General features: G+C 35.2%; 2 protein-coding genes across 6 annotated transcripts; both read right to left on the bottom strand.

Annotated features, from left to right (window-relative positions):
- Nucleotides 1-14,510: 14,510 nt before the first annotated feature.
- Nucleotides 14,511-16,760, bottom strand: LOC112797307 (uncharacterized). Of its 2 annotated transcripts, XR_003199709.3 has the most exons (7): nucleotides 16,600-16,760; nucleotides 16,420-16,504; nucleotides 16,230-16,310; nucleotides 15,762-15,865; nucleotides 15,571-15,657; nucleotides 15,069-15,424; nucleotides 14,511-14,979 (listed from the first exon to the last, which is right to left on the bottom strand). XR_003199709.3 is itself a non-coding variant. In XM_025840158.3 (6 exons), exons 3-6 carry the CDS (start codon nucleotides 16,261-16,263, stop codon nucleotides 15,296-15,298), a joined length of 354 nt encoding a protein of 117 aa, XP_025695943.1. In that variant the 5' UTR covers nucleotides 16,264-16,310; nucleotides 16,420-16,504; nucleotides 16,600-16,760; the 3' UTR covers nucleotides 14,842-15,295. The 2 variants fall into 2 exon arrangements, 1 of the variants encoding a protein (XP_025695943.1); XM_025840158.3 differs by having other exon boundaries at nucleotides 14,842-15,424.
- A 653-nt stretch (nucleotides 16,761-17,413) lies between these two features.
- LOC112797309 (uncharacterized) lies at nucleotides 17,414-23,494 on the bottom strand. Of its 4 annotated transcripts, none has more exons than XM_072235968.1 (14): nucleotides 23,100-23,461; nucleotides 22,924-23,036; nucleotides 22,347-22,519; nucleotides 22,148-22,251; nucleotides 21,958-22,038; nucleotides 21,490-21,593; nucleotides 21,301-21,387; nucleotides 20,952-21,154; nucleotides 20,381-20,582; nucleotides 20,242-20,292; nucleotides 20,055-20,153; nucleotides 19,900-19,959; nucleotides 19,468-19,592; nucleotides 17,414-18,812 (listed from the first exon to the last, which is right to left on the bottom strand). In XM_072235968.1, the coding sequence occupies exons 3-14, from the start codon at nucleotides 22,403-22,405 to the stop codon at nucleotides 17,693-17,695; spliced, it is 2,295 nt and encodes a 764-aa protein (XP_072092069.1). In that variant the 5' UTR covers nucleotides 22,406-22,519; nucleotides 22,924-23,036; nucleotides 23,100-23,461; the 3' UTR covers nucleotides 17,414-17,692. The 4 variants fall into 4 exon arrangements, with proteins under 4 accessions (XP_072092069.1, XP_072092070.1, XP_025695945.1 ...); XM_072235969.1 differs by having other exon boundaries at nucleotides 19,468-19,589; nucleotides 23,100-23,237; XM_025840160.3 differs by lacking the exon at nucleotides 22,924-23,036 and having other exon boundaries at nucleotides 19,468-19,589; nucleotides 23,100-23,494.
- Between the last annotated feature and the right edge of the window lie 412 nt (nucleotides 23,495-23,906).

A 23,906-nucleotide genomic window follows, 5' to 3' on the forward strand; every position in this document is an offset into this window, starting at 1 on the left:
AAAATCCAAAACCTTTAAAAGCGTCAGTTAATTATCTAAAATCCTAAACCCATATTTTTTTCATAAAACTCTTGAAAGTTTTTCTTAGACTGTATGAATGACCAACCAGTTCCAAGCATAGATTCATTAAGTCTATGCTGAACCAGTTTAATTTTTCATACCTTACTAGACCATAACATAAAACAAGTTACGTAAGCCGTATAAATGATCATCCTGCTCCAAGCATGGGTTCATTAAGTCTATGCTGAACCAGTCAAATACTTTATACAGAACTAGACCACAAACAAACAAGCCACGGCCTCAGGCCCAAACAACTAAATCAACATCCAATCATCACCACAATCCAAACAATCAGTTACAAACATAAGCAATGAGGTTCAAACACAATCAAGAGCAAATACATCAAGTATAGCAATTAGCAGTTAAACAGAATTATTCACATAGGCAAACCAATTATAATATGCACACCCAAATAATGTCATATAGATGCATATAATCCATTATATAAAATCAAATTCGAAGAAACATTCAAAAAGTAAAGAAAGCGGTGAAATTGAAAAACACAAATTTGATGTTGAAAGAATTTCAAAAACAACAAGAGCTGAGGAAAAAAAGAGATATCTTCGAAAACCGATACTTCTTCTTATCTTTTTGCAAAGAAGGGTAAGAATTCAAAGAAAATCAACGAAACCGAAGATAAAAAGATATTGGTATCGAAGAAATTCCTTGTAACATTTTTTTATTTTAGACGATGGAAGTGGCCGTTACGATATATAAAAAACGCTAAGCTTTTTGCATAATGAACCAAAACACATACTCATGGTGAAACAATTGTATAGTACTGAGTGAACGAAATATAATCCATTATATAAAATCAAATTCGAACAGTTTTCTGCATAATGAACCGAATGCGTACTCATGGTGAAACAATTGTATAGTACTGAGTGAACGAAACATAATTCATTATATAAAATAAAATTCAAACATCTCTGCCTACAATTTATAGATTATCAATTCAATACACCTCCGTCCATTCAATTCGATCAAAATGGAATAATCCAAACTTCGTCAGTTTGATTCGTTTAAGAAGAATAATCCAAATTTCGTCAGTTTGATTCGTTTAAGAAGAATAATCCAAATCGCTCTCTTCAACTGATTTATTTGAAGTTGAGTCATTCATTGTTTCGATTCAGAAGTGCAGATCGAAGAAGAAAATGAAGAAGAACAAGAAGATAAATGCAACGTAACCAGATTGAAAGAAGAAAACGAGAAGGTGAACTTGACCAGAGGAGAACAACGAAGTCAATACAGATCAATAAGGAAGAACGCGAATAGAGAAGAAGAAGAAGAAGAAGAAGAAGAAGAAGAAGACACGAGCAAAGAAAAAGGTTTATGTTGAGCAAAACTTTAGGTTGCAGCACGTTATATATAGCGCGTGTATGACAAACGAGTGGGGAGAACACGTCTGGCCAATATTGCTTGGATAACTTAAATGCATTTTTTATATGGATGTAGAGCATTATTGTTTTTGTTATACCTATAACACATTTTTGTCAATTCAAAATTGATCGCAACGTCATATATCAACTCAAAATACATAAATAATAAAAAATTCTTCGACTACATATTTATTGATATTTAATTTTAATAAAATCTGGCATAGATAATTTTCACTATATTCTATTGTAATTAATAGTTAAATTGATAAAATATATATCTCCTATTAACATTTATATACAGGCTGATTTTGTTTAAATTAATATCAATATTATTCAATCCTAACTCATACATAGGAGGAATCCACTTACACTAAATGTGACTTACACTTACACCATCCAATGACTTTTTCCTTTATTTTATTTATTTATTGGTCAGGAATAAATTCTTATAAGCAATGAGTTGCTTTCATTGATGGTAGGGCATGGTTGTGAACCTTTTGAGCTTGCTTTTAACCACTACAATAAAAGATTAAGGAAAAAACGGTAAACATTGATCTCACTTTCCAAGTTTGGTAGTTGATATAGGAAAGGGATCTCCATAATCATTGGAGTTTGAACTTGGACCCTCTGTGATTAGGCAAAAGAAGCATCCTGGCAATGAGCACAAAGGGTATCGAAGAAACAGTCAATGACAAAGCCCAAACCCCTTCAAGCACAGGCAAGTAAGAATGGACATAAGTTTATATTTCCCTTCTCAAGATGAAACAACGCTAAAAGGAGAGAAATAGTGTACCACTGTACCTAGACCAACCAAGCAAATGACAAAACGATACCTGGTGGAAACATTTGATTGGAATACCATATGATCATCATCTAATTATAAATAAGTACTTCAATTTTAACATTGACTTATCAATAATATGTCATCAATTGCCATCGCACATCTGAATCATATATCATCCTGAACCAAAGAACAAGACCTTTTAAACAAGATCCTTCCAAATCACTTCATCAAATGCACTATTTTAACCATCTATATGTTAACGTCCCAAAAAAAAATATACGTTTCAATTGAAGTAACATCAGTACCATTTCTAGCCGCTAACCCTCTTTCTCACTCACTGTACCTTCTGTCATATCCCCCATTGTCACCAGAATTGATTATAGAGCCAAGGCCTCCTAGATCAACGTAAGAAATTTGGATTCGACATAAAAAAAAATTCAGAAATTTTCAAAATCCTAACAAAATACTTACATTGTATCGTAGTGGACACACTCAAACTTTATATTCTATTAAAAGTATTAGAATCTAAAAATTAAATTTATAATAAACCTTAATATTAAGACTTGTATAGTCTCTCTATTTTCACCTAAAAGTTTTGAATTCGAATTTCATTCTTAACTTAAAAAAAAACTTGTAAATAAGACTAGTATTGACAAAAATAAAAAAGAGAACTCTATAAATTAGATCCCAATATCGCATTTTGTATTCCTAATATTGTTTCTCAATATTGATTTTAGTTTAATTGTTGACAATTTTATTTCTTAAATTTTTTTGTTTTAGGTTGTATAATATTAAATAAAATTTAACTTTTTTTTTCTTGTATTGTAATCAAAGTTTGGAAGTAAAACGAGTTAAGTTAAGTCAAACCAAATTTAAATTTGGCTTACCATAATTGAATTTGGTTCACAACTTGACTCATTGACTCCATTTGATTGTAAAATTCAACTTTGAATCATAAAAAATTCACAAGTTAGCTTAACTTTAATTTGGTTTAATTTACCCAATTCAATCCGAGAATATAAAAGAAAAGTTTTATTCAAACGATAAATCATGTGTTGCTTTTGGTTGGGACTAGAATATCCATGAGGTTAGAGGTTCAATAACTAATCTCTTAAGTATTGTAAAATCAAAAAGTAGACAATTTTTTAAGCAAATAAATTTCATTCCCATCTTTCAAAAAGAATGAAACTCGAAAAAAATATTAAAGAATATTGAATTAATAACTCTCATCCATTTGTGTCAATTTACGTTAATATTTATATATAAAAATAAAATGTAACTAATTTTTAAATTTATTATTTAAAAAATTATTTAAATTCTTGTATATAATTGAATGAATATATAATTTTTTTAATATTAATGTATCAAAATTAAATTAAACTCTTTAATTAAGTATAAAATGATTTCGTACACACATGCATGTTGTATTGTTGTGGGTTATTTATTCAACGCTGTATAAGTTGTATACTTCCCGCCAATGAATATACAATCATCATATATGGAAATCCAACTTGCCTGAAGATGATGCAGAGCACTCGTTAGAAATTTACAAAAGTCGATATTCCGTAACAGGTTGAAAAACGTGTCCATTCGCTATACTAAACAGACCAAACAATAATATCAGATGATATATATAATAATAAAAAAATAAACTATTATTTCTATTTATGAAAATTGAAAGCTACTTATAAAAAAAAATTACTATTTGTATCTATAAAACATGGGTTTCATATAACAAAATTAGTCAAACACTAAAAAATCACATAAAAATCCTAAATTACCATTATCATCATCTGTATTATCCACCCCTCCTTCTCTCCTTCTCTGTCTCATCCTCGCCTGAGCCAAATTTTGAGTTCAAAGGCACCACTATCTCATTTCCTTCATCACTACCATCACCACCACCACCACCACCACCACCATACCTCCATTATCATCTTCTTCATATAAAGCAACAACAATAACAACAATAAAAAAAGCAAATTGTCTCAGACCACCGCACCACCATTGGCGACCACCAAGCTGTCGCCCCCTCATCCAATTTCCTCTCTTCTTCCTTACTCTCGCCCCTTCTCACCACTGTTCCCTTCTCTGCTCCTCTGCGTAACCACCGCTGCGGCACTCAATAGTCGCTGGCGCCGTCAAGTCCCACCCAACCTCCACTCGCTGCCGCCACGTCCTTTCCCCCTTTCTTTCCTCCTCCACCCTTTCCCTCTCTCTTTCTTCTTTTTTTCCTCGCCTCACCTCTGCGAGCTTAGCACCACCGTCGCCTTCTGTTTTCACCATCTTTCACAACCCTAGAGCCGCCGCCGCTGCCTGATTGCTACCGCTGCCCCAACCTGTTCCAGCTAGCCCTTCATCTCTCGCTGACACAGAGCTCCAATCCAGCCCCTATTCAGTCCACAGTTCCACCCGCTCTTCCCCAATCTGCAAATCCAGAGACCACTGAACCTACATCACGCAACCATTTGTAGAAGTAGAAGAGAGAGAGAGAAGCAAATCATAGAAGAGAAGAGAGAGAAAGAGAGAGGAAGGAGTTGACAGAGTTGACGGACTCTGGTGGCGGCGACGAGCTCAGAAAATGGAAGGAGAAAGAGAGAGAGGGTGGGGTTAGTGGTGGTGGTGGAGGAGGAGAAAAGATAATGCACATGATGATAAGGCTAATTTTGGGATTTTTATGTGATTTTTTAGTGTTTGGATAATTTTGTTATATAAAACTCATGTTTTATGGGTACAAATGATAATTTTTTTTATGGGTAGATTTGTCAGCGTTTTCAACTTTCGTGGATACAAATGGTAGTTTACTCATAAAAAATTTTAATTATTTTGTTAGTTTGTATATTTTTATTAAATTTTTATTTAATATTTTTAAAATATAAAACTTAAAAAAATAAATTTAATTTTTATATTACTAGTTTTAGTATTTTAAAAATTGCCCTCTTTGCTTGTTCATTTCTCTGTGTCACCCTTTGCCATCACCATTGTCATCCCGTCGTTGTTTGTCTCGTCTCCGTTTCTTCAACTTTGTTTGCCTTGCCCTCAGTCTCGTCATCTACTGCGTCAACAAACCCTCATCCTCCCTCTCGGTTCTCTTTCTATTTTTTTTAATTAATTTAGTTTTTTGTTTTTTAATTTGAATTCTTTAAATGATATTTGAATTATAGTTGTTCATTTTAATTACTTGAGATAAGATTGAAAAATCAATAATAATGATAGTGGTAGCTGTAGAAATCAGTGGTGTTGGTGGGATGATGGTGTTGAGGTTGTTCTGGCTTGGAAGCAAAATTGAATTTTGATATTAGGTAGATGCATAACCATCACAGTTAGGGACGAACTCTCTAGAATTCTTAAAGAGAGTATGCCAGTAAAAGCCACTTTGGAGTATCTTAGTGCATGTCTGCTCACCTCCAAAGTGTCGTCCATAGTCAGAGCTATGGCAATGTCATAGAATTTTCTATGCCTCTTCTTCAGACACACAGCGTCGGATTATTCTATCCGAGCATCTCTTAATGAGATATGGCTCATCTCATAGGTAATATTTTGCATCATGCATGAGTTTCCGGGCTTGTTGCCTAGAAAGCTCTTTGGGAATGAACCATATAGCCTTGTAGTTTGCAATGTCTGCAAACCAAGGTACTGTTTGAATAGCATAAAGTTGCTCATCTGGAAAGGATTCGTATATGTCAGTGGAGGGAGAAGAAGTCCCTGCTACTAGCTCAATCCGAGACAAGCGATTAGCCACCTGATTTTCTGTCCCTCTTCTGTCTCTAATTTCTATATTGATGAGTTTGGAAAACTCTAATTTAATTTTGATGATGAACAAACATTATTAAAATGTTTAATTACAAAATTATTAATTTGATCTTAATTTATATTTGCCTAATTAATAATTTTGTTGTGCAGATTTTATATTGGGCCGAAAAATGAATTTCTGGATTAAGCCCAATAAACAGCCTTGTTACATGTTTTATACTAAGTGGCTGAAATTTTATATTGATGGGCCAAGCTCAATATTGATTACAACCAAGCCCATGGTTAATCTTTTATGAGAGCTTCCTATGCTTGATCCGAAACAAAAAATTTCATCAGGAAAGCATATGTTATTACTTAGGCCAGATTTAATAATTGATGAAACTAAGCCCAATTATATGCAATGCTAATTCCTCATGCATTACCCGAAAACAATGAAGAGGGAAGCCAAATTGTTTTCAACAGATCCAAAAATTCAAACATGTGGTGGATTTCAAATTACACTCAACTATCATTTATTACATGGGAACTATGAGAGAGAAATTGACAAAGTGATTTGATTGCAAGCACCAAGGCTACACGTTTTTCAGTAAAAAGAAAGGGAAATTAATTCACTTTTATCTTTTGTTTCATTAACTACTATTTCTCTTTCCTCTCTCTCATTCATCTCTTTCTTGTTTCTCTTCTTCGGTCTTTGTCCAGTAAACCATGGAAGCCGTACTCATCAACAAAGAAAAAGAAGGAGTTGCATGCATCAAAACCATCAAGCTAATGATGGCAAGAAAACATACTAAATAAAAATGAGCTGTGGCTGAGATATTCATCAAATATGGTTAGATTTGGTGAGGTTATCTTGAGCTTTTCATGCTCAAAAAGGAAGGTAAAGATTCGGCCAGCAAGGGAGATTCTTGAAGCATGGCTTGTCTTTGATTCTGCTCAACCACCACAGGGAGTAGCTAGAGTGGTGAAGTGATGGTTGAAGGCAGAGATTGAAGCAGATGAAGTCATCATCATCATGAAGCATCAAGGGCCAGAAATCCATCTTGGAGAGGAAGCCAAGGATGGAGTGCCCGGATTAATGAAGAGTGATGATCAAGGAAGAATTAGAGGTAATTGCATGTTGGGTTATGCATGGTTATCTCTTCTCTCTCTATGTGGCCGAACCGGTTCTGTTTGTTGAAGGAGGGAGAAGTTGGTTCGATTTTGGCTTCAAGTGTGGAGGCTTTCCTCTTCTTTAAAAAGGGGGAACAACCACTGTTTGAAGCAAGGAGAAAATTTAAGAGTGCAAGGCACAGAGTTCTCAGAGCTACCTGAGCTAACAGTTTTCTCTTCTCCTTCAATGTATTCTGTTTTGTAATTTTTCTGTTTAATTTTGTCATGTCTTGAGTCTCATGGAAAAAGGCAAACAAGTGAGGTTTGTATGAAAAAGCCATAGAGCGGAAAAAGGCAGAGAGTGCAAAATTAAAAGAAAAAGCCATAGATGTCTTAGAGTTCATTTGTTCATCTATGTTGTGTTTCATGATTCTGTGGGAATCCCCTTGTAAGTTGGGTTACACTTTACAAGTTGTAATCAGATTGATTATAGTGAAATTCCATCATGATTGTGATGGAGACTAGATGTAGGCTGCACTGCACTTAGCAGCCGAACCAGGATATATCTGGGTGCAATCTTCTTCTTCTTTCTACTCCATTTCTGTTTTCAACTATGCAGGAGCAAAAACCAGAAGTTTCTCGTGCCAAGTGTCGAGACAAAAAGAAAAGTCTCGTGGCTAGGGACGAGACAAAACAAAAAGTCTCGTGTGTAGTGAAGAGATAAAAAGAGTAAAAGTTTCCAGAGTTAGTCTGACAAGTCAGCAAGTGTTATCAAGCGAAAAGGGGGCTAAGATTCAACCCCCCTTCTCTTAGCCACTGAAACCATCATATATCAAACTCTTGCAGGAGTAATACCCATCTTATAAGTCTAGGTTTAGAATCCTGCTTAGTGAGTAGATATTTTAAAGCAGCATAGTCAGCATAAATAATGACCTTAGATCCTACCTACTTGTCAATGGTGTAAACCACTGCAAGTAGCTCCTTTTCTGTAGTAGTGTAATTTTTTTGCACATCATTTAATACGCGACTAGCAAAGTAAATGACATGCAAAAGCTTATCATATCTCTGACCTAGGACTGCACCAATTGCATGATCACTTGCATCACACATTAGCTCAAATGGCAAGTCCCAGTTGGGTGCAGAGATAATAGGAGCGCTGACAAGCTTAGCCTTCAGAGTTTCAAATGCATACAGGCATTCTTGGTCAAAGACAATTGGAACATTAGTGGCCAAGAGATTGCACAGGGGTTTGGCAATTTTAGAAAAATCTGTTATGAACTGCCTGTAGAAGCCTGCATGTCCTAGGAAGCTTCTGATAGCCTTAACACTAGTAAGTGGAGGTAAGCGTTGATCACTTCCACCTTAGCATGATCCACTTCTATCCCTTTGTTTGAGATCCAATGCCCAAGAACAATGCCCTCTGTTACCATGAAGTGGCATTTCTCCCAGTTTAGAACTAGGTTTGTTTTTTGGCATCTTTTCAGGACCAGGGTCAGATGATCAAGACAGGAGTCAAATGAGTCTCCATAAACAGAGAAGTCATCCATGAATACTTCAAGGAACTTCTCTACCATGTCAGAGAAGATGGACAACATGCATCTCTGAAAAGTGGCGGGTGCATTGCATAGGCCAAATGGCATTCGTCTATAGGCGAATACGCCCGAAGGACATGTGAATGCCGTCTTCTCTTGATCCTGTGGGTCTACTGCTATTTGATTGTACCCGGAATATCCATCCAGGAAACAATAAAAAGCATGACCTTCTAGTCTTTCTAGAATTTGGTCAATGAAGGGTAAAGGAAAGTGATATTTCCTGGTGGCGTCATTGAGTTTTCCGTAATCAATGCACATACGCTACCCTGTAACTGTCCTTTTTAGGATAAGCTCATTCTTTTCATTGTGAACCACTGTCATTCCTCCCTTCTTATGAACAACCTGGATAGGGCTCACCTATGGGCTGTCAAAAATGGGATAAATAATCCCAGCCTCATAGAGTTTAGTGACCTCCTTCTGCAATACTTCCTTCATGGTTGGATTCAATCGCCTTTGTAGTTGTACCACTGGTTTGGCATTATCCTCCAGCAGGATTTTATGCATGCATCGGGCAAGACTAATGTCCTTAAGGTCACTTATAGTCCACTCAAGGGCGGTCCTATGTGTTTTAAGCACTTGAATTAATGCTTCTTCTTCCTGTGGCTCAAGTGTATAGATTATGATCACAGGATAGGTATCTCCCTCTCCCAGAAATACATATTTCAAGTAGGGGGTAATGGCTTAAACTCAAGCTTAGAAGGCTTCTCTTTTTTCTCAGAGGTTTCCAGAAGTTCCTCTGAGTCAGGATGAGTATCATAAAGGATATCATCAAGCCTGTCCTTGAAGCTTTCGGCCATGTTGACTTCTTCCACCAGGGAATCAATGAAGTCAATGCTCATGCATTCCTCAGGAATGTCTGGATGCTGCATAGCCTTCACAGCATTCAGTACGAACTTCTCTTCATTAACTCTTAGGGTTACTTTCCCTTTTTCAACATCAATGAGGGTACGTCCTGTAACTAGGAAGGATCTTCCTAGGATGAGAGATGCACTCTTGTGCCCCTCTATGTACAATACCACAAAGTCAGTGAGAAAGGCAAAAGGTCCAACCCTGACAATCATGTCTTCTATTACTCTTGATGGTATCTTAATAGACCCATCAACAAGTTAAAGGTACATGCGGGTTGGTTTGACTTCCTCAGTCAAACAAAGATTTTTTATTAGTGAAGCTGGTATTAGGTTGATGCTTGCTCTAAGGTCACATAGAGTTGTCCTTGTACAAGCATCACCTAGAGTACATGGTATCATAAAGCTTCCAAGATCTTTAAGCTTATCTAGTAAGCTGTTCTGAATGATTGCACTGCATTCCTCAGTGAAGATGACTGTTTGTGTCTCCTTTCAATCCTTCTTATGACTTAGAATGTCCTTCATGAACTTTGCATAAGAATGTATCTGTTCAAGAGCTTCTGCAAAAGGGATCTTTATCTCTAGTGTTCTGAGATACTCCACAAAGCGGGCAAATTGTTTATTCCTTTCCTCTTGACAGAGTTTTTGAGGAAATGGCATCTTAGCCTTGTACTCATCAACCTTTTTTTATGAAGGCTCAATACCATTTGAGTTGGAAGGGGGTTACTAGCATGTTTAGGAGGGTTGTTATCAATCAATGATTGACCTCCCTTGCATGGGCGTTCAACGCCCCTGCTGCTATCCCCTTGGGCGTTTGGACGCCCAATCTCTCCCCTTTCTTGGCATTCAACGCTGACAAGGTCACCTTCCTGGGCGTTTGAACGCCCATTCTCTGCCCTTTCCTAGCGTTCAATGCCAAAAGGGATACCTCTCTGGGCATTAAAATGCCAAGAGTTATCTTGTGCAGAGACCTGGTTCTCCTCTATGGGCTTTTTATTTTTATTATACTGAGTTTGGGTTTTTAAAGTTTTTCACTCCTCAGTTGGATAGCCTGGCATTCATCTATTATCTACTTAGATAACTGATGCCTGGTTTGACTTAACTGGGCTTCTATATTTCTGTTAGAAGCTTGAGTTTCTCTCAGAGCCTCTTGCAGTTCCAGCATTTGCTAGGTAAGGGCGTGCAGTTGCTGAGTAAATGGGCCATCCTACTCTGGAGGGTTAGGTTTAGCAGCTACTGCCTTAACATCTCCTTTTATAGAGGTCTCAGGAGCTGAGTACAGATGCTGATTAGTGGCAACTGTCTCAATAAACTCTTGAGCCTCTCCTATGGTCTTTCTTATGTGTATGGAACCACCAGCAGAATGGTCCAAAGACATTCTAGCCATGTCTGAAAGACCATAGTAGATTAGCTATACTCATTCTGAAAACATTTCAGTGGAACATTTTCTTAACATCCTCTTATACCTTCTCCAGGTATCATAAAGAGATTCACTATCTCTTTGTTTGAATTCTTAGATGTCCAGTCTCAATTGGGTCATCTTTCTAGGGGGAAATAATGGTTTAAAAACTTGTCCACTAACTGTTTCCATATTTTTAAAATGTCTTTAGGCTGGCTATCCAACCACCCTTTTGCTTGATCCTTTAAAGCAAAAGGAAAGAGTAATAACCTGTAGACCTCTTGGTCTACTCCTTCACTGTGTACTGTGTTAGTAATTCGTAAGAAATCTGTAAAAAATTCTATAGGTTCTTCCTGAGGAAGCCCAGAATACTGGCAGTTCTGCTGCAGCAGAGTAATAAGTTGAGGGTTTAATTCAAAGTTACTAGCTCTGATTTGTGGTATGCTGATACTTTTGCCATAGAAGTCAGCATTGGGACTTGTATAAGATCCCAGAGTTCTCTTGAACTCTTCATTCCTACTTGGGTTCATGATTAAGAAAGGTGGAAGATGAAGAAGGAAGAAGATAGAAAGAGAAGTAGAAGAGGTAAATAGGAATTAAAAATTAGAATATGACAAGGGGGAAATTTTTCCACCAGAAGGATAAAAATAGACAAGCTCTGAAAAAGAATCCACAACCTTGTATCTCAAGAAATTCATAGATATGGTAATGCAAGCATTCAATGAAACCTAGTGCAAAGATGCAGTGGTTTCAAGCACCTTGTGAGTGTTTGGAAGTTGGAACAGCACACACTTCATCCATTTTAGATGGGTAATTGCAATAGAATTTCTCATCTCTAGTTTAAAAAGTTATAGCATGAAAACTTCAGTTCCCACGCTGTAGTGAAAAACTTAAATTGATTAAATATATGTATATAAACACAATTCTAGCTCCATTGGTTTGGTTGATGCATGCTTTCATCTTTTTCATGAAACAAATGTTCTCTTTTCGAATTTGTCAGCATTAACAGTAGTGTCACATTATGATTCTTATGGCAAAACTTGTCAACTTTAGTTCTATATAGGTTTCTCATTATCCAGAACCTGAAATTCAATATGACTTTTTTCTCTGGAGTTACTGAATCTGTGACTGGGGCCCTTCATTCAAGTTTCATGATCAACCATCTCTGGTTTCCACTTTGGGTTCTTCTCTACATTTGGCTTGGCTGCTCTCCAATGAAAGCCACTTGTATAGAGCATTACGTAGGAAAATTTTCATTTGCTGAAGGAAGTTTGCTGCCTAACTTGATGGAGCTTTGTAGAATGTGAAAAGCTAGTTAGCTTTATGGGTCGTAAACAAGATAACTAATAGCAGCTGATGGTAACACCTGAAACTCATAAACAATGAATATCAAAAGACAAGAATGAAAAAAGCTTGACACACATGGGCTAAGATTCAAAACTCAACTTTCACAGTGAGGTTAACAATTCAAGACCAGAGTGATAACTGTAATTTTTTGCTCAATTTTCCTAATTACTAATTCAATTAAATTTAATATGCACCATAAGAGATCATAGCTACAATAAGCTGGGAATTAATCCAGCATAAAGTGCAGGAACACCTCCTTGTCCAACAATCTTGACACAAGTTGCCATCAGGTTCAACCTTGTTGCCCGAACTTGCATTTGAAGCTGTCTCCTCACAATTTCAAAGGGGTATGTAGCAGCTTCGGAACAACATCCAACAATAGCACCATACAACAAAGTTCTAATGGTACCCAAGTCAAGTAGTTCCAAAGCGTTCAGCCCTTGACCCTCATCTTTCAAATGCTGGAGTCTTTTCTTCCCTTCAGGTGAATGAAGATATGCTGACTTTAAAATATCGTAAACACCGTACACTACAAAAAAACAACTTTATTCCCACGCTTTTAAAGCGTGGTGAAAAGCTAAAAAAAGCGTGGCGATAGTTTTTTGCCACGCTTTTGAAAGGGTGACAGTTGCTCTGTCGCCACGCTTTTTCAAACCTATCGCCACGTTTTTTTTTGCCACACTTTTTATAGATTGTCACGTTTAAAAGCATGGGCATAGAATTCAACTGAAGTTCACGTATCAAATACCCAACACATTCAGAATTGTATCAAAGTTAATATTAATTATTAAGAGCTAAATCCAAAATAAACTGTCTTACACCAGTAATCAAATCATTCCATTAGTAGCATCTTTCTATGATCAAGTGTACCATAACCAAAATAATTATTCTAGAGGCATCAATTGAAACCTAAAAGGTTGTCAAGAACTATACAATGGCATAGGAAACTTGAATAATACTAAACTAGTAACACAAGATGTATTCCGAAACGATCAAGGAGCATGAAATCAATCAGTCTAAGCACATTCACCACGAATGCGGCAAGCAAGCTGAATGTCTTTGGGCATTATGGTGACCTCTTGACATGGATGGCACACAAGTTAGTGTCCTCAAACAAACCAACCAAGTAGGCTTCAGCAGCTTCGTGGAAAGCAAGGACAGCATGGCTCTGAAACCTCAAATCAGTTTGCAAACATAATAAATCAATCAATAAATAGGAATCATTACATATTTTACAACAAAAAATAACCCAACGCACCAGGACTAAGAATTAGAAAATTTTTCATAAAAAAACTAATTCTATAACCTTGTAGCAACTTCATGTTGTAAGTAGGACTACTGAAATTAATAAAATAGTGAGCTTACCTGAATATCAATATTATTTTGTTCAAAATCTTCAAATAAAAATTTAACTTCTCCATTAGAATATAAGGGTCATAAATTGTTTCAAAGCCATTTAACATTTGCCAAATTCTCTTATTAATTAAGCCTCTAATATTAAGTTATCTTATAAGACCGCTTGCCTGTGTATAATGAAATTCAGATCAATTACAAAAAGAAAGAACACAAAACACAGTACTATTATATGGTAAAAAGACATTTATTTTTCTACAAATAGTAAAAAAATAAAAAGATAATTTAGGTTTTTTTATGATTATTTACGTAGTTAATATAAATAAATAATTATTATTTTTATTATTTTAACAATATATAATTGATTATATGTAAAATTATTTTTGTATTTAGAGTTCATCAATGATTAAATTTAAAAAATTATGAAAAGGATGAGATTTTGACATTTATAAATATTTGAAAAATAAAAAATTTTAAATTATTTAACAAATATTTTTAAGACACTAATAAATAACCATCTCCTTTTTTAATGTCCCAAAAATTGTTATCATATTTTTCATTTTTTTAATGAGCTATGTTACTCATACAAGTCTTTTGACTTACAAGTCTTATAAGTTAGTCTAAGTCTAACAAAAACTACATTCATCCACTGTGATAACACGTGTGTCACTCAACCGTTTCCAAAGTGCGTTCTCATTTACTATTATGAAAGACACTTCTTCTTCTTCGCGTTCCTCCTTCTCCTCCTCCTCCTCTTTCTTCTTCTTCTCCTTCTTCGTTATGTTTTAGTGTTTATTATTGATATTACGTTAGATTTTATCTTTTTGTATTTTAGTGCCAATCTGATCTGTTAGGTTTATATATTATTATTCATACAAATTTAAATAGTTATGCTATATGTGGATCAAATTTTGCCAAAAAAATAATATGTTTTATTCCATGTTGTTGTCTATATAATTTTATTTATTTATTTTTTTATATTAATAAAATAATATAAAATAAACGGTAAGAACTTTTATATCAGTCTAGCAACATATAAATAAGATATAAGGCATAGCAGACATCATTTAGACAAACACCTTTCTACAAAAACATTCTTGGAACATGAAATTCCGATATCTACCTTTTCACTCTCAAGCTCTTTGTTTAATCTTCTTGTATCCTCTTCAAGTTCTTTTATTTTTTGCTCCATAAAATTGTATTTTCGTTCAGCGAGATAGTAACCAAATCCAAAATATGAAAAGGGGACATAATACACGCACAAAACCATATGATTATCTTTGTTTGATTTGCAGTGGTCAACTTCTCCTCATGCAATTCAGTTTTCAACTGGCAGAATCTTATTATCAGAAACAACCATCTTTTGCCTCATATTTTTCTGCAACAAAAATAGAACTAAGGCACAAACCTATTTATGAAATACACAAATTGTCACCTATTGTAGGTTAAACATAAGCAGAATCATACCAGTTTGGACCTCAAAGTTTCAACTAGCAAACACCTTTCTTTATCTGACTCCTACAACATACAGAAAGAACGACAGCTTATAAGCTTCAAAAGCAAAGGGAGTACGGTTTCTTATTACTTTAGCGATGAAACCTTTAAACCTGAAGCTTATTTATTGTTTCATGTAGTTCTCTTTCTCTTCTTAAGGCAACATCAATGTGTCGTTTTAATTCTTCCTCAGCCTCAAACTAGGCTCTAAAAATAGCAGCCTTTAGATCAGTTTTGACCTTTTCCCGATCTTCTTTTTGCTGAGTCCGCTCTTCTTTTAATTGATCAAGGTAACATTTTGCAACAGACTCCTTGGCTGATCGTAATTCCTATAAAATGGATTGTGGATTAGGTAAGACATTGTAGACCACATATTGATACAACAAAGAACAACTTGAGATTGAACATTTTATTTTAAAATCTGCATGCAGAGTTTTAGGAGAGAACATAAATTGAAAATACATCAGCTACATACACTTTGATGACGATCAGCAGCAACACGGTTGTCATTACGCAAAGTATCAATTAATACCACCTGATTCTCCAACTGCTTCCTCAGCTCCTGCCAAGAATAAGATAGGATACAATTAACATGAGAAAAAAGAAGGGTAAGAAAGGAGGAGTTTACAGTGCTTAGGATATTGCATCCTTTTAAAATTAACTTACTGTGTTTGATCTTTGAAGGCTTCGAAAATCATCAAGAGAAATGGGACCTTCGGGGGCACCAATGCCTAAGCCTTTCAATCTCTTGCTTTCAAAGGCACAACGCTCTATATATTCAAGATAAGAAAAAGTAAGACAAATTTTAAAAGCACCACAAACTCAAATAAAACAAATATCTATATCAACCCTGATGTATCTTTCACATAACTTTCTGATAGAAAATTACATTATATATCATAATTATCAATTAGATGTTATATAAATTTCACAACGAATAGGAAGTAAACAGTTGATCACATGAAGTTATATGAAGAAGCTGCAAATGTCAAAATCAAATGTATAGGAAAATTATGAATATTACAACATGCTATAATATAATTTTCAAGCTTGAATTCTATAATGAACATAATAGGAGTAGAATGCTATAATGACAAAAACTAGTAAATTAAGTTTGGTTAATCATAACATTACCTGCTTTTCGCTTAGCAGCTGCATTATCTGGCATGGGGGAGGACAAAAGCACCTCTCGATATACAAAAGTAAATGTAAGATCTGTATCAAAAGATACAAAATATCTTTTGAGGGAACCAAAAAACCTGAAATCCCATTTATTAAAGAAAAATGAAAATTCTGACTTCTGATAACTGGAAAGCATTCATACCGTGCTGAGGAGGAGCAGCAAACGATATAATATCACCATGGCAGACTTTGACAGCAGGACCATTCTTTTTTAAGTTCCATTTGTGCTGAACAACACTTTACAAAAATCAGAATATGACAAGGGGGAAATTTTTCCACGGGAAGGATAGAAATAGCCAAGCTCTGAAAAAGAATCCACAACCTTGTATCTTTCAAGAAAATTGATGTTGTGTCCACCATATTTTCGTTTGTAACCGACATCCTGTATATTCTGCAATGATTTGCACTAATGTTGTTCGAATCAATCTGGAATCGCACATCATCCACCAAGTGCTCATTGGCAGTTAGTAAAATATTAATTCCCTGGTCAGAATCAACCATTCAACCAAATCAAATCAAAATAAGGAGGAGTAACCAATAGTTACAGAAAAAGAACAATAATAATTAGACGGAGGATTTATGTCTTTTAAACAAACTCGTATTTTCTGATTTTTTTTATATGTCTTTCTCTAACAGACTCCTACATGATCAGTTTTGGTCAAATCTTTTTAAGATAAAATTTTAAAATTTAAAATTCAACTAAAGAATAACTTCTAGTGTCTCCATCCTGTTGTCTCTATCTCAGTGTTATGTTCCTTAAATTCTGTTGTTCAAGGCTGTCATGGTGTATTTTACACTAAATCTCCTTTTTATCATGATGTCAATGATCCCTAGGTTCGGCTCCGTTTAAATTTGTTCCATTATACATTTCATTTGAGTCAACATAATCCCATCCAACTCCATTCACACGATGATAATGCGACTGTTAACAAAATAAATAAATTACACAACCTTTGATATTATTTGGAACAATGTGATTCTTTAAAAAATCCGTTAAAACACTAATAAAACTTCATCACCTATATGTAATAAACCAATTATTTAGCAGAAAAAAAAAATAAAAAAAGAAATATGATCATAAAAATTATTTGTGCGAAATATTAACAAAAATTAAAAAAAAGATACGAAACTATATATGAAGGAAGATCAAGAAGAGGTATAAAATTAATGTTAACTTATATAATAAATATAAGTTGAAGTAGATAAATTAGATTATCTTAATCAATTTATACATGTTAAAGAAAAATAATATTAATGTTAAAAATATAGAATAACATAAGACGCCTTGAATATAATTAGAGGGGGTCATAACCGCAAGTGGTAATCAACCACTTTATATACGAGATGAGATGAGATGTCTTCAGAAACCCATGTAAATATGTACAGTTTCCTGACTTATATTTTATACAACAGATTCAATCTTCTTGAGTAGCTTCATCATCACCTTTGTCCATGGCATCATCCTGCTTTTCATTCTCTTCAACATGGTCACAACATTGAGTTTCTTCATCAGACATAGCTCCACCCTCTGCATTGATTCTACCTTCATTGCCACTGTTGCTACAACTCTGCGTGTCCGAGTCAGTTGAACTGCCATCTTTCTCTTGCCTTTCACCACAATTATATGCAGAACCTCCAAACTTCTCCCTCAAATCAGGAGCAACAATGCCAATCATATCCCGGAGTGCTTGCCGCTCATTCCGTTTAGCGGCAGCATCATCAGTGTTCTGACTCTCAGCCACCACAATATTTGAATCATGCAATGGGCCACAACCTTCGTTATTGTCTCTGCTTGGAGATTCATTGTCTCCATGCACAGAAGGGGCTGTACTGCAAGCCCAGCTGCCAGCAACTTCGGATGTTAAAAGGTCTGCTGTTCTGATTGTGCCACCAACTTCGGTATCCTCAATAACTTTTTCAGTGTCTGTAGGATCATGTAATTGCAACAGATGCGAAACACGATGATCATGGGCTTGCTCCTCAGTTTCTTGTACATTTACATCAGCATCACACTGCATAGTGTCCCCATCTAGAGGACCAGATTTATTTAAATCAACATGCTTTATGCCATAATTTGAAGGACTTTCAGTTCCCATAACACACTCGGTACCGCCAGCACCTTCATCCATCATAGCTGCAGCACCATCAATATCAGAACCAAAGCCACCTCTTACATCATGGTCATGATCTGCACTGGTGAACTCTTGTGTATTTTGGCATTCTTGACTTCTCACCTCACAATCATGCTTCTCAGTGTCACTAGCTTCATTGCTTGAGGTTTCTACTTGATCTCTGTTGCACTTCTGTGTAGATGCAGTTGAGCCTGCCTTTGCAGTATTTTTGCTATGGTATCCTGCAACTTCTCTCTCTCTTCCAGAGGTTCCACCGATAACTCCATCCATATCTACAGAAGTATTCTCATAATTCTCTTCGTCTTCAAGAGTTCTTTGCATAGCCTTTAATTGCTCCTGTTGCTTAGCAAAGAGTACTTGTATCTCCTCAGTAGTGGAATAAAATGCCCTTAGTTGTGTTTCCCTACGTGACATCAATGAGCTTCAGTGGCAAAATCAAAGCATAATGCGGGTGTAGATGTTGCCTCTTAAAGTTAAAGTGCCAATCAGCATTTAATACAAACAGTGCAACGATGCAGCATGTTAACCAACAGGGACTACTAAACAAAGCTGATTAACTTAGCATGAATGACATATCCAACAGATGAATACCAGGATCCACAATTTTTACTGCAATGACATTGTTGAGTAGTCCATTCTAATAAATAAAACAAAAACTATTCAGCCGCGGTCCTACTTTTATTTAGGCTCAATTGCTCTGCTATTTGCTTTCATATTCTTGAAGATGTTTATACATCCTTTATTCTTCAAATTTTCAGGATAGCTAAAATCCATTCAGAATCTATGATAGTAATGTTCACATATCCATAATATACACACTGGTGATAATTCTAATTAAGAAGTCATAGAATTCTCGTTCCTATCTATTTTAATCACCAATTTAAGAAAAAAAATGTTATATGTAAACTGTAAAGCAAGCCAAAGAATTACAGTATTCAAGTAAAGTAGCCCATGCTGCGATGTCCTCTAATATTCTTTTATACATATAGGTTCATCCTTACATAATTTTCAAACTACAGTTGTCCAGTGATCATATTAAACAGAAACTTGTTCCTTACCGAAGCATAAGTCTTTCCCTGGCACCTCTTAACCTCCTCCTCTCAAAATCTAGATCCCGCATTGCGGCATTTATCTCAAGCTCAAGGATAGAAACTTTAGCCCATGCTTCTTCTCGAGCTGCCTGCTAACAACAGCAACAAATATTTTCAGTTTCACATAAATAAACTTCACCACCAAAAGAAAAGAAGTGAGAGCTAAAGAAAATAAATAACAGATAGAATAGAATAAGGGGGGATATTGAATTAGAAAGCAAAAGCAACTTATTAATTAGAATTTATCAGTCTAGCAACATATAAATAAGATACTGTCATACTCTGAAGTCACACAGAAATAAGTCATTAACAGTAACAGCAATCGGTGGAAAGCAGACATCATTTAGACAAACACCTTTATACAAAAACATTCTTGGAACATGAAATTCTGATATCTACCTTTTCACTCTCAAGCTCTTTGCTTAATCTAATTGTTTCCTCTTCAAGTTCTTCTATTTTCTGCTCCATGAATTTGCATTTTCGTTCAGCGAAATAGTAAACAAATCCAAAATATGAAAAGGGCACATAATACACACACAAAACCATATGATTACCTTTGTTTGATTTACAGTGGTCAGCTTCTGCTCATGCAATTCAGTTTCCAACTGGCGAACCTTATTATCAGACACAACCATCTTTTGCCTAGTATCCTCCTGCAACAAAATGGAACGAAGGCACAAACTTATTTATGAAATACACAAGTTGTCATCCATTGTAGGCTAAACATAAGCAGAACCATACCAGTTTGGACCTCAAGGTTTCAACTAGCAAACACCTTTCTCTCTCTGACTCCTACAACATACAAAAAGAATGACAGCTTATAAGCTTCAAAAGTAAAGAGAGTACAGTTTCTTACTGCTTAGCGACAAAACCTTCAAACCTGAAGCTTATTTATTGTTTCATGTAGTTCACTTTCTCTTCTTAAGGAAGCATCAGTGTGTCGTCTTAATTCCTCTTGAGCCTCAGACTGGGCTCTAAAAACAGCAGCCTTTAGATCACTTGTGGCCTTTTCCCGCTCATCTTTTCGCTGAGTCCGCTCGTCATCTAATTGTTCCCCGAGTTCAGCTATATTTACTTTCTGACTGCATGCAGAGGAGCAAGTGAGAGGGAATCAATTATAAAACATACAGCTAGCGTAACCAGGGTGGGAGCAAAAGGTTTAATACTAAGCATGGTACCAAAAGGTCCATTCTCCTCCAACAGTCAATACTAAAATTCATCCCAGGATGTTACACACAAGAATATAGACACATGTACATAAGCACTAAATCATTCCACATTGCCAATTCTCATTGCAATATAAAAAACAATCAATCAAGGATCAGTTCAAGCTCAAACTACATAAAAATGAACAATTTCACTCCTATGACACTTGCATCAACATTGAGGACTAAAGTAGTGAAGAACTCAACAATCAAGAATTAAATAGCTCAGAATTATATAGATCATACCTACTTATTATAGCATTTGCTTCAGCACATGACTGCATAGAAGCACTCAGCCTTTCATTGAGGTCTTCGATGGCATGTTTCTGTTCAGCAGTTACTCTATTAACATCACCTAGTTCCTTGTATTTTAGATCTACACTTTGTTGTAATTCTTTTAATTGATCAAGGTAACATTTTGCAACAGACTTCTTGGCTGATTGTAATTCCTATAAAATGGATTGTGGATTAGGTAAGACATTGTAGACCACATATTGATACAACAAAGAACAACTTGAGATTGAACATTTTATTTTAAAATCTGCATGCAGAGTTTTAGGAGAGAACATAAATTGAAAATACATCAGCTACATACACTTTCATGACGATCAACAGCAACACGGTTGTCATTACGCAAAGTATCAATTAATACCACCTGATTCTCCAACTGCTTCCTCAGCTCCTGCCAAGAATAAGATAGGATACAATTAACATGAGAAAAAAGAAGGGTAAGAAAGGAGGAGTTTACAGTGCTTAGGATATTGCATCTTTTAAATTGACTTACTGTGTTGGATCTTTGAAGGCTTCGAAAATCATCAAGAGAAATGGGACCTTCGGGGGCACCAATGCCTAAGCCTTTCAATCTCTTGCTTTCAAAGGCACAACGCTCTATGTATTCAAGATAAGAAAAAGTAAGACAAATTTTAAAAGCACCACAAACTCAAATAAAACAAATATCTATATCAACCCTGATGTATCTTTCACATAACTTTCTGATAGAAAATTACATTATATATCATAATTATCAATTAGATGTTATATAAATTTCACAACGAATAGGAAGTAAACAGTTGATCACATGAAGTTATATGAAGAAGCTGCAAATGTCAAAATCAAATGTATAGGAAAATTATGAATATTAAAACATGCTATAATATAATTTTCATGCTTGAATTCTATAATGAACATAATAGGAGTAGAATGCTATAATGACAAAAACTAGTAAATTAAGTTTGGTTAATCATAACATTACCTGCTTTTCGCTTAGCAGCTGCATTATCTGGCATGGGGGAGGACAAAAGCACCTCTCGATATACAAAAGAAAATGTAAGATCTGTATCAAAAGATACAAAATATTTTTTGAGGGAACCAAAAAACCTGAAATCCCATTTATTAAAGAAAAATGAAAATTCTGACTTCTGATAACTGGAAAGCATTCATACCGTGCTGAGGAGGAGCAGCAAACGATATAATATCACCATGGCAGACTTTGACAGCAGGACCATTCTTTTTTAACTTCTCCCAGTTAAGATAAGTTCCATTTGTGCTGAACAACACTTTACAAAAATCAGAATATGACAAGGGGGAAATTTTTCCACGGGAAGGATAGAAATAGCCAAGCTCTGAAAAAGAATCCACAACCTTGTATCTTTCAAGAAAATTGATGTTGTGTCCACCATATTTTCGTTTGTAACCGACATCCTGTATATTCTGCAATGATTTGCACTAATGTTGTTCGAGTCAATCTGGAATCGCACATCATCCACCAATCGGCCAAAGCAGTGCTCATTGGCAGTTAGTAAAATATTAATTCCCTAGTCAGAATCAACCATTCAACCAAATCAAATCAAATGAAGAGGAGTAACCAATAGTTACAGAAAAAGTACAATTAAATGAAGAAAAGGTGCCAATGCCATTGGTCACACAGCTGCGGTTCAACTACCACTGAATGTAATTTCATAATAACTTTGTTGCAAATCCATACATATTTACAGCACAGTTCAATCTTTTTGACATATATTAAGAGTCTGTTTATTTGACCATATTTTGTAATTAAAAAAAAAAGTTTTTTTTTTCTTAATTGCTTTGAAAAAATTCTCTTACTTTGCAGATTGTTTGAACAATATATAAATGAATTAACAAACTGAAATATCTAAACGCAAACTAATGCCCAAATTATTGCATGCATGTAATCAGCACAAGTTCATAAGGTCATTACTGTATCCAGTAGGTCGTGGCTTATATCAGAGATCAAGCTGCAAGCTTGTCACTTTTCACTTTCAGAGGCAAAACGGTTCACTTCACTTGCATTTTTCAAATAAAAAAACGCAACTACAAAGAAAAACATGAATTAGAGCAACTGAGACTATATCTGAGATGGGAGAAAGAACGAACCTGGAGCCTTTTGCGGGCATTGTTGGAGATGGCGGTGAGGACGCCCCAAACTTGAGGATCAGAGAAGTGAAGAGGTTGAGATGCAATGTTTGAAGCAACGGAAACAATGCGATCCCTTGCGGTAGGGCTCAACGCTTGCTTCTGCGGTGAGTTCTCGTTACCAGCAGGAGGAGGAAGAAGCTTCGAAGCTTTGGTGATAGGGGATTCCGATTTCTCGTTCTCCACCGCCATTGACATACAGAGTGAGGGGAGTGACTGAGACTGAGAAAGGAAAAAGGATGAAATTTAGCGGGGATTTTGAAACCCTAAATTGATTGATTTTTGGGAGCGAAGTGTAGTTAAGTGATGAAACTGGGGTTGGCGGGTGACTTCTCATGGACAATGATTGATTGCTTGTTTCGCTAGCTTGCGTTGCAAGCCTTCCATATAAAATAAATATCAATTGTAATTCAACTATTTATTATTTATTATTTTATTTTATTTGTTAAATAAGTTATATCAATTATCAATTATATGTATAATGTTGTAAAATAACCAAATAAATAAATTAAAAAGAGGTAACAAATATAAAATATGAAATATAATTAAATAATTCTAGTAGTAATATTCACCATAATTATTATCTCAATATAAAAGAGATGATTCATATATATATTAAATATATATTTTACTAATATATGTAGTAACATACGAAAGAAAGAAAGAAGAAATATATATTTTACTAATATATGTAGTAACATACGAAAGAAAGAAAGAAGAAAAGTTTTATATGTAGGTAATATAAATAGAGAGAGAATTATTATTAGT

The sequence above is a fragment of the Arachis hypogaea genome, chromosome 4, assembly GCF_003086295.3.
Source record: "Arachis hypogaea cultivar Tifrunner chromosome 4, arahy.Tifrunner.gnm2.J5K5, whole genome shotgun sequence".
In the NCBI taxonomy this organism is placed as follows: domain Eukaryota; kingdom Viridiplantae; phylum Streptophyta; class Magnoliopsida; order Fabales; family Fabaceae; genus Arachis; species Arachis hypogaea.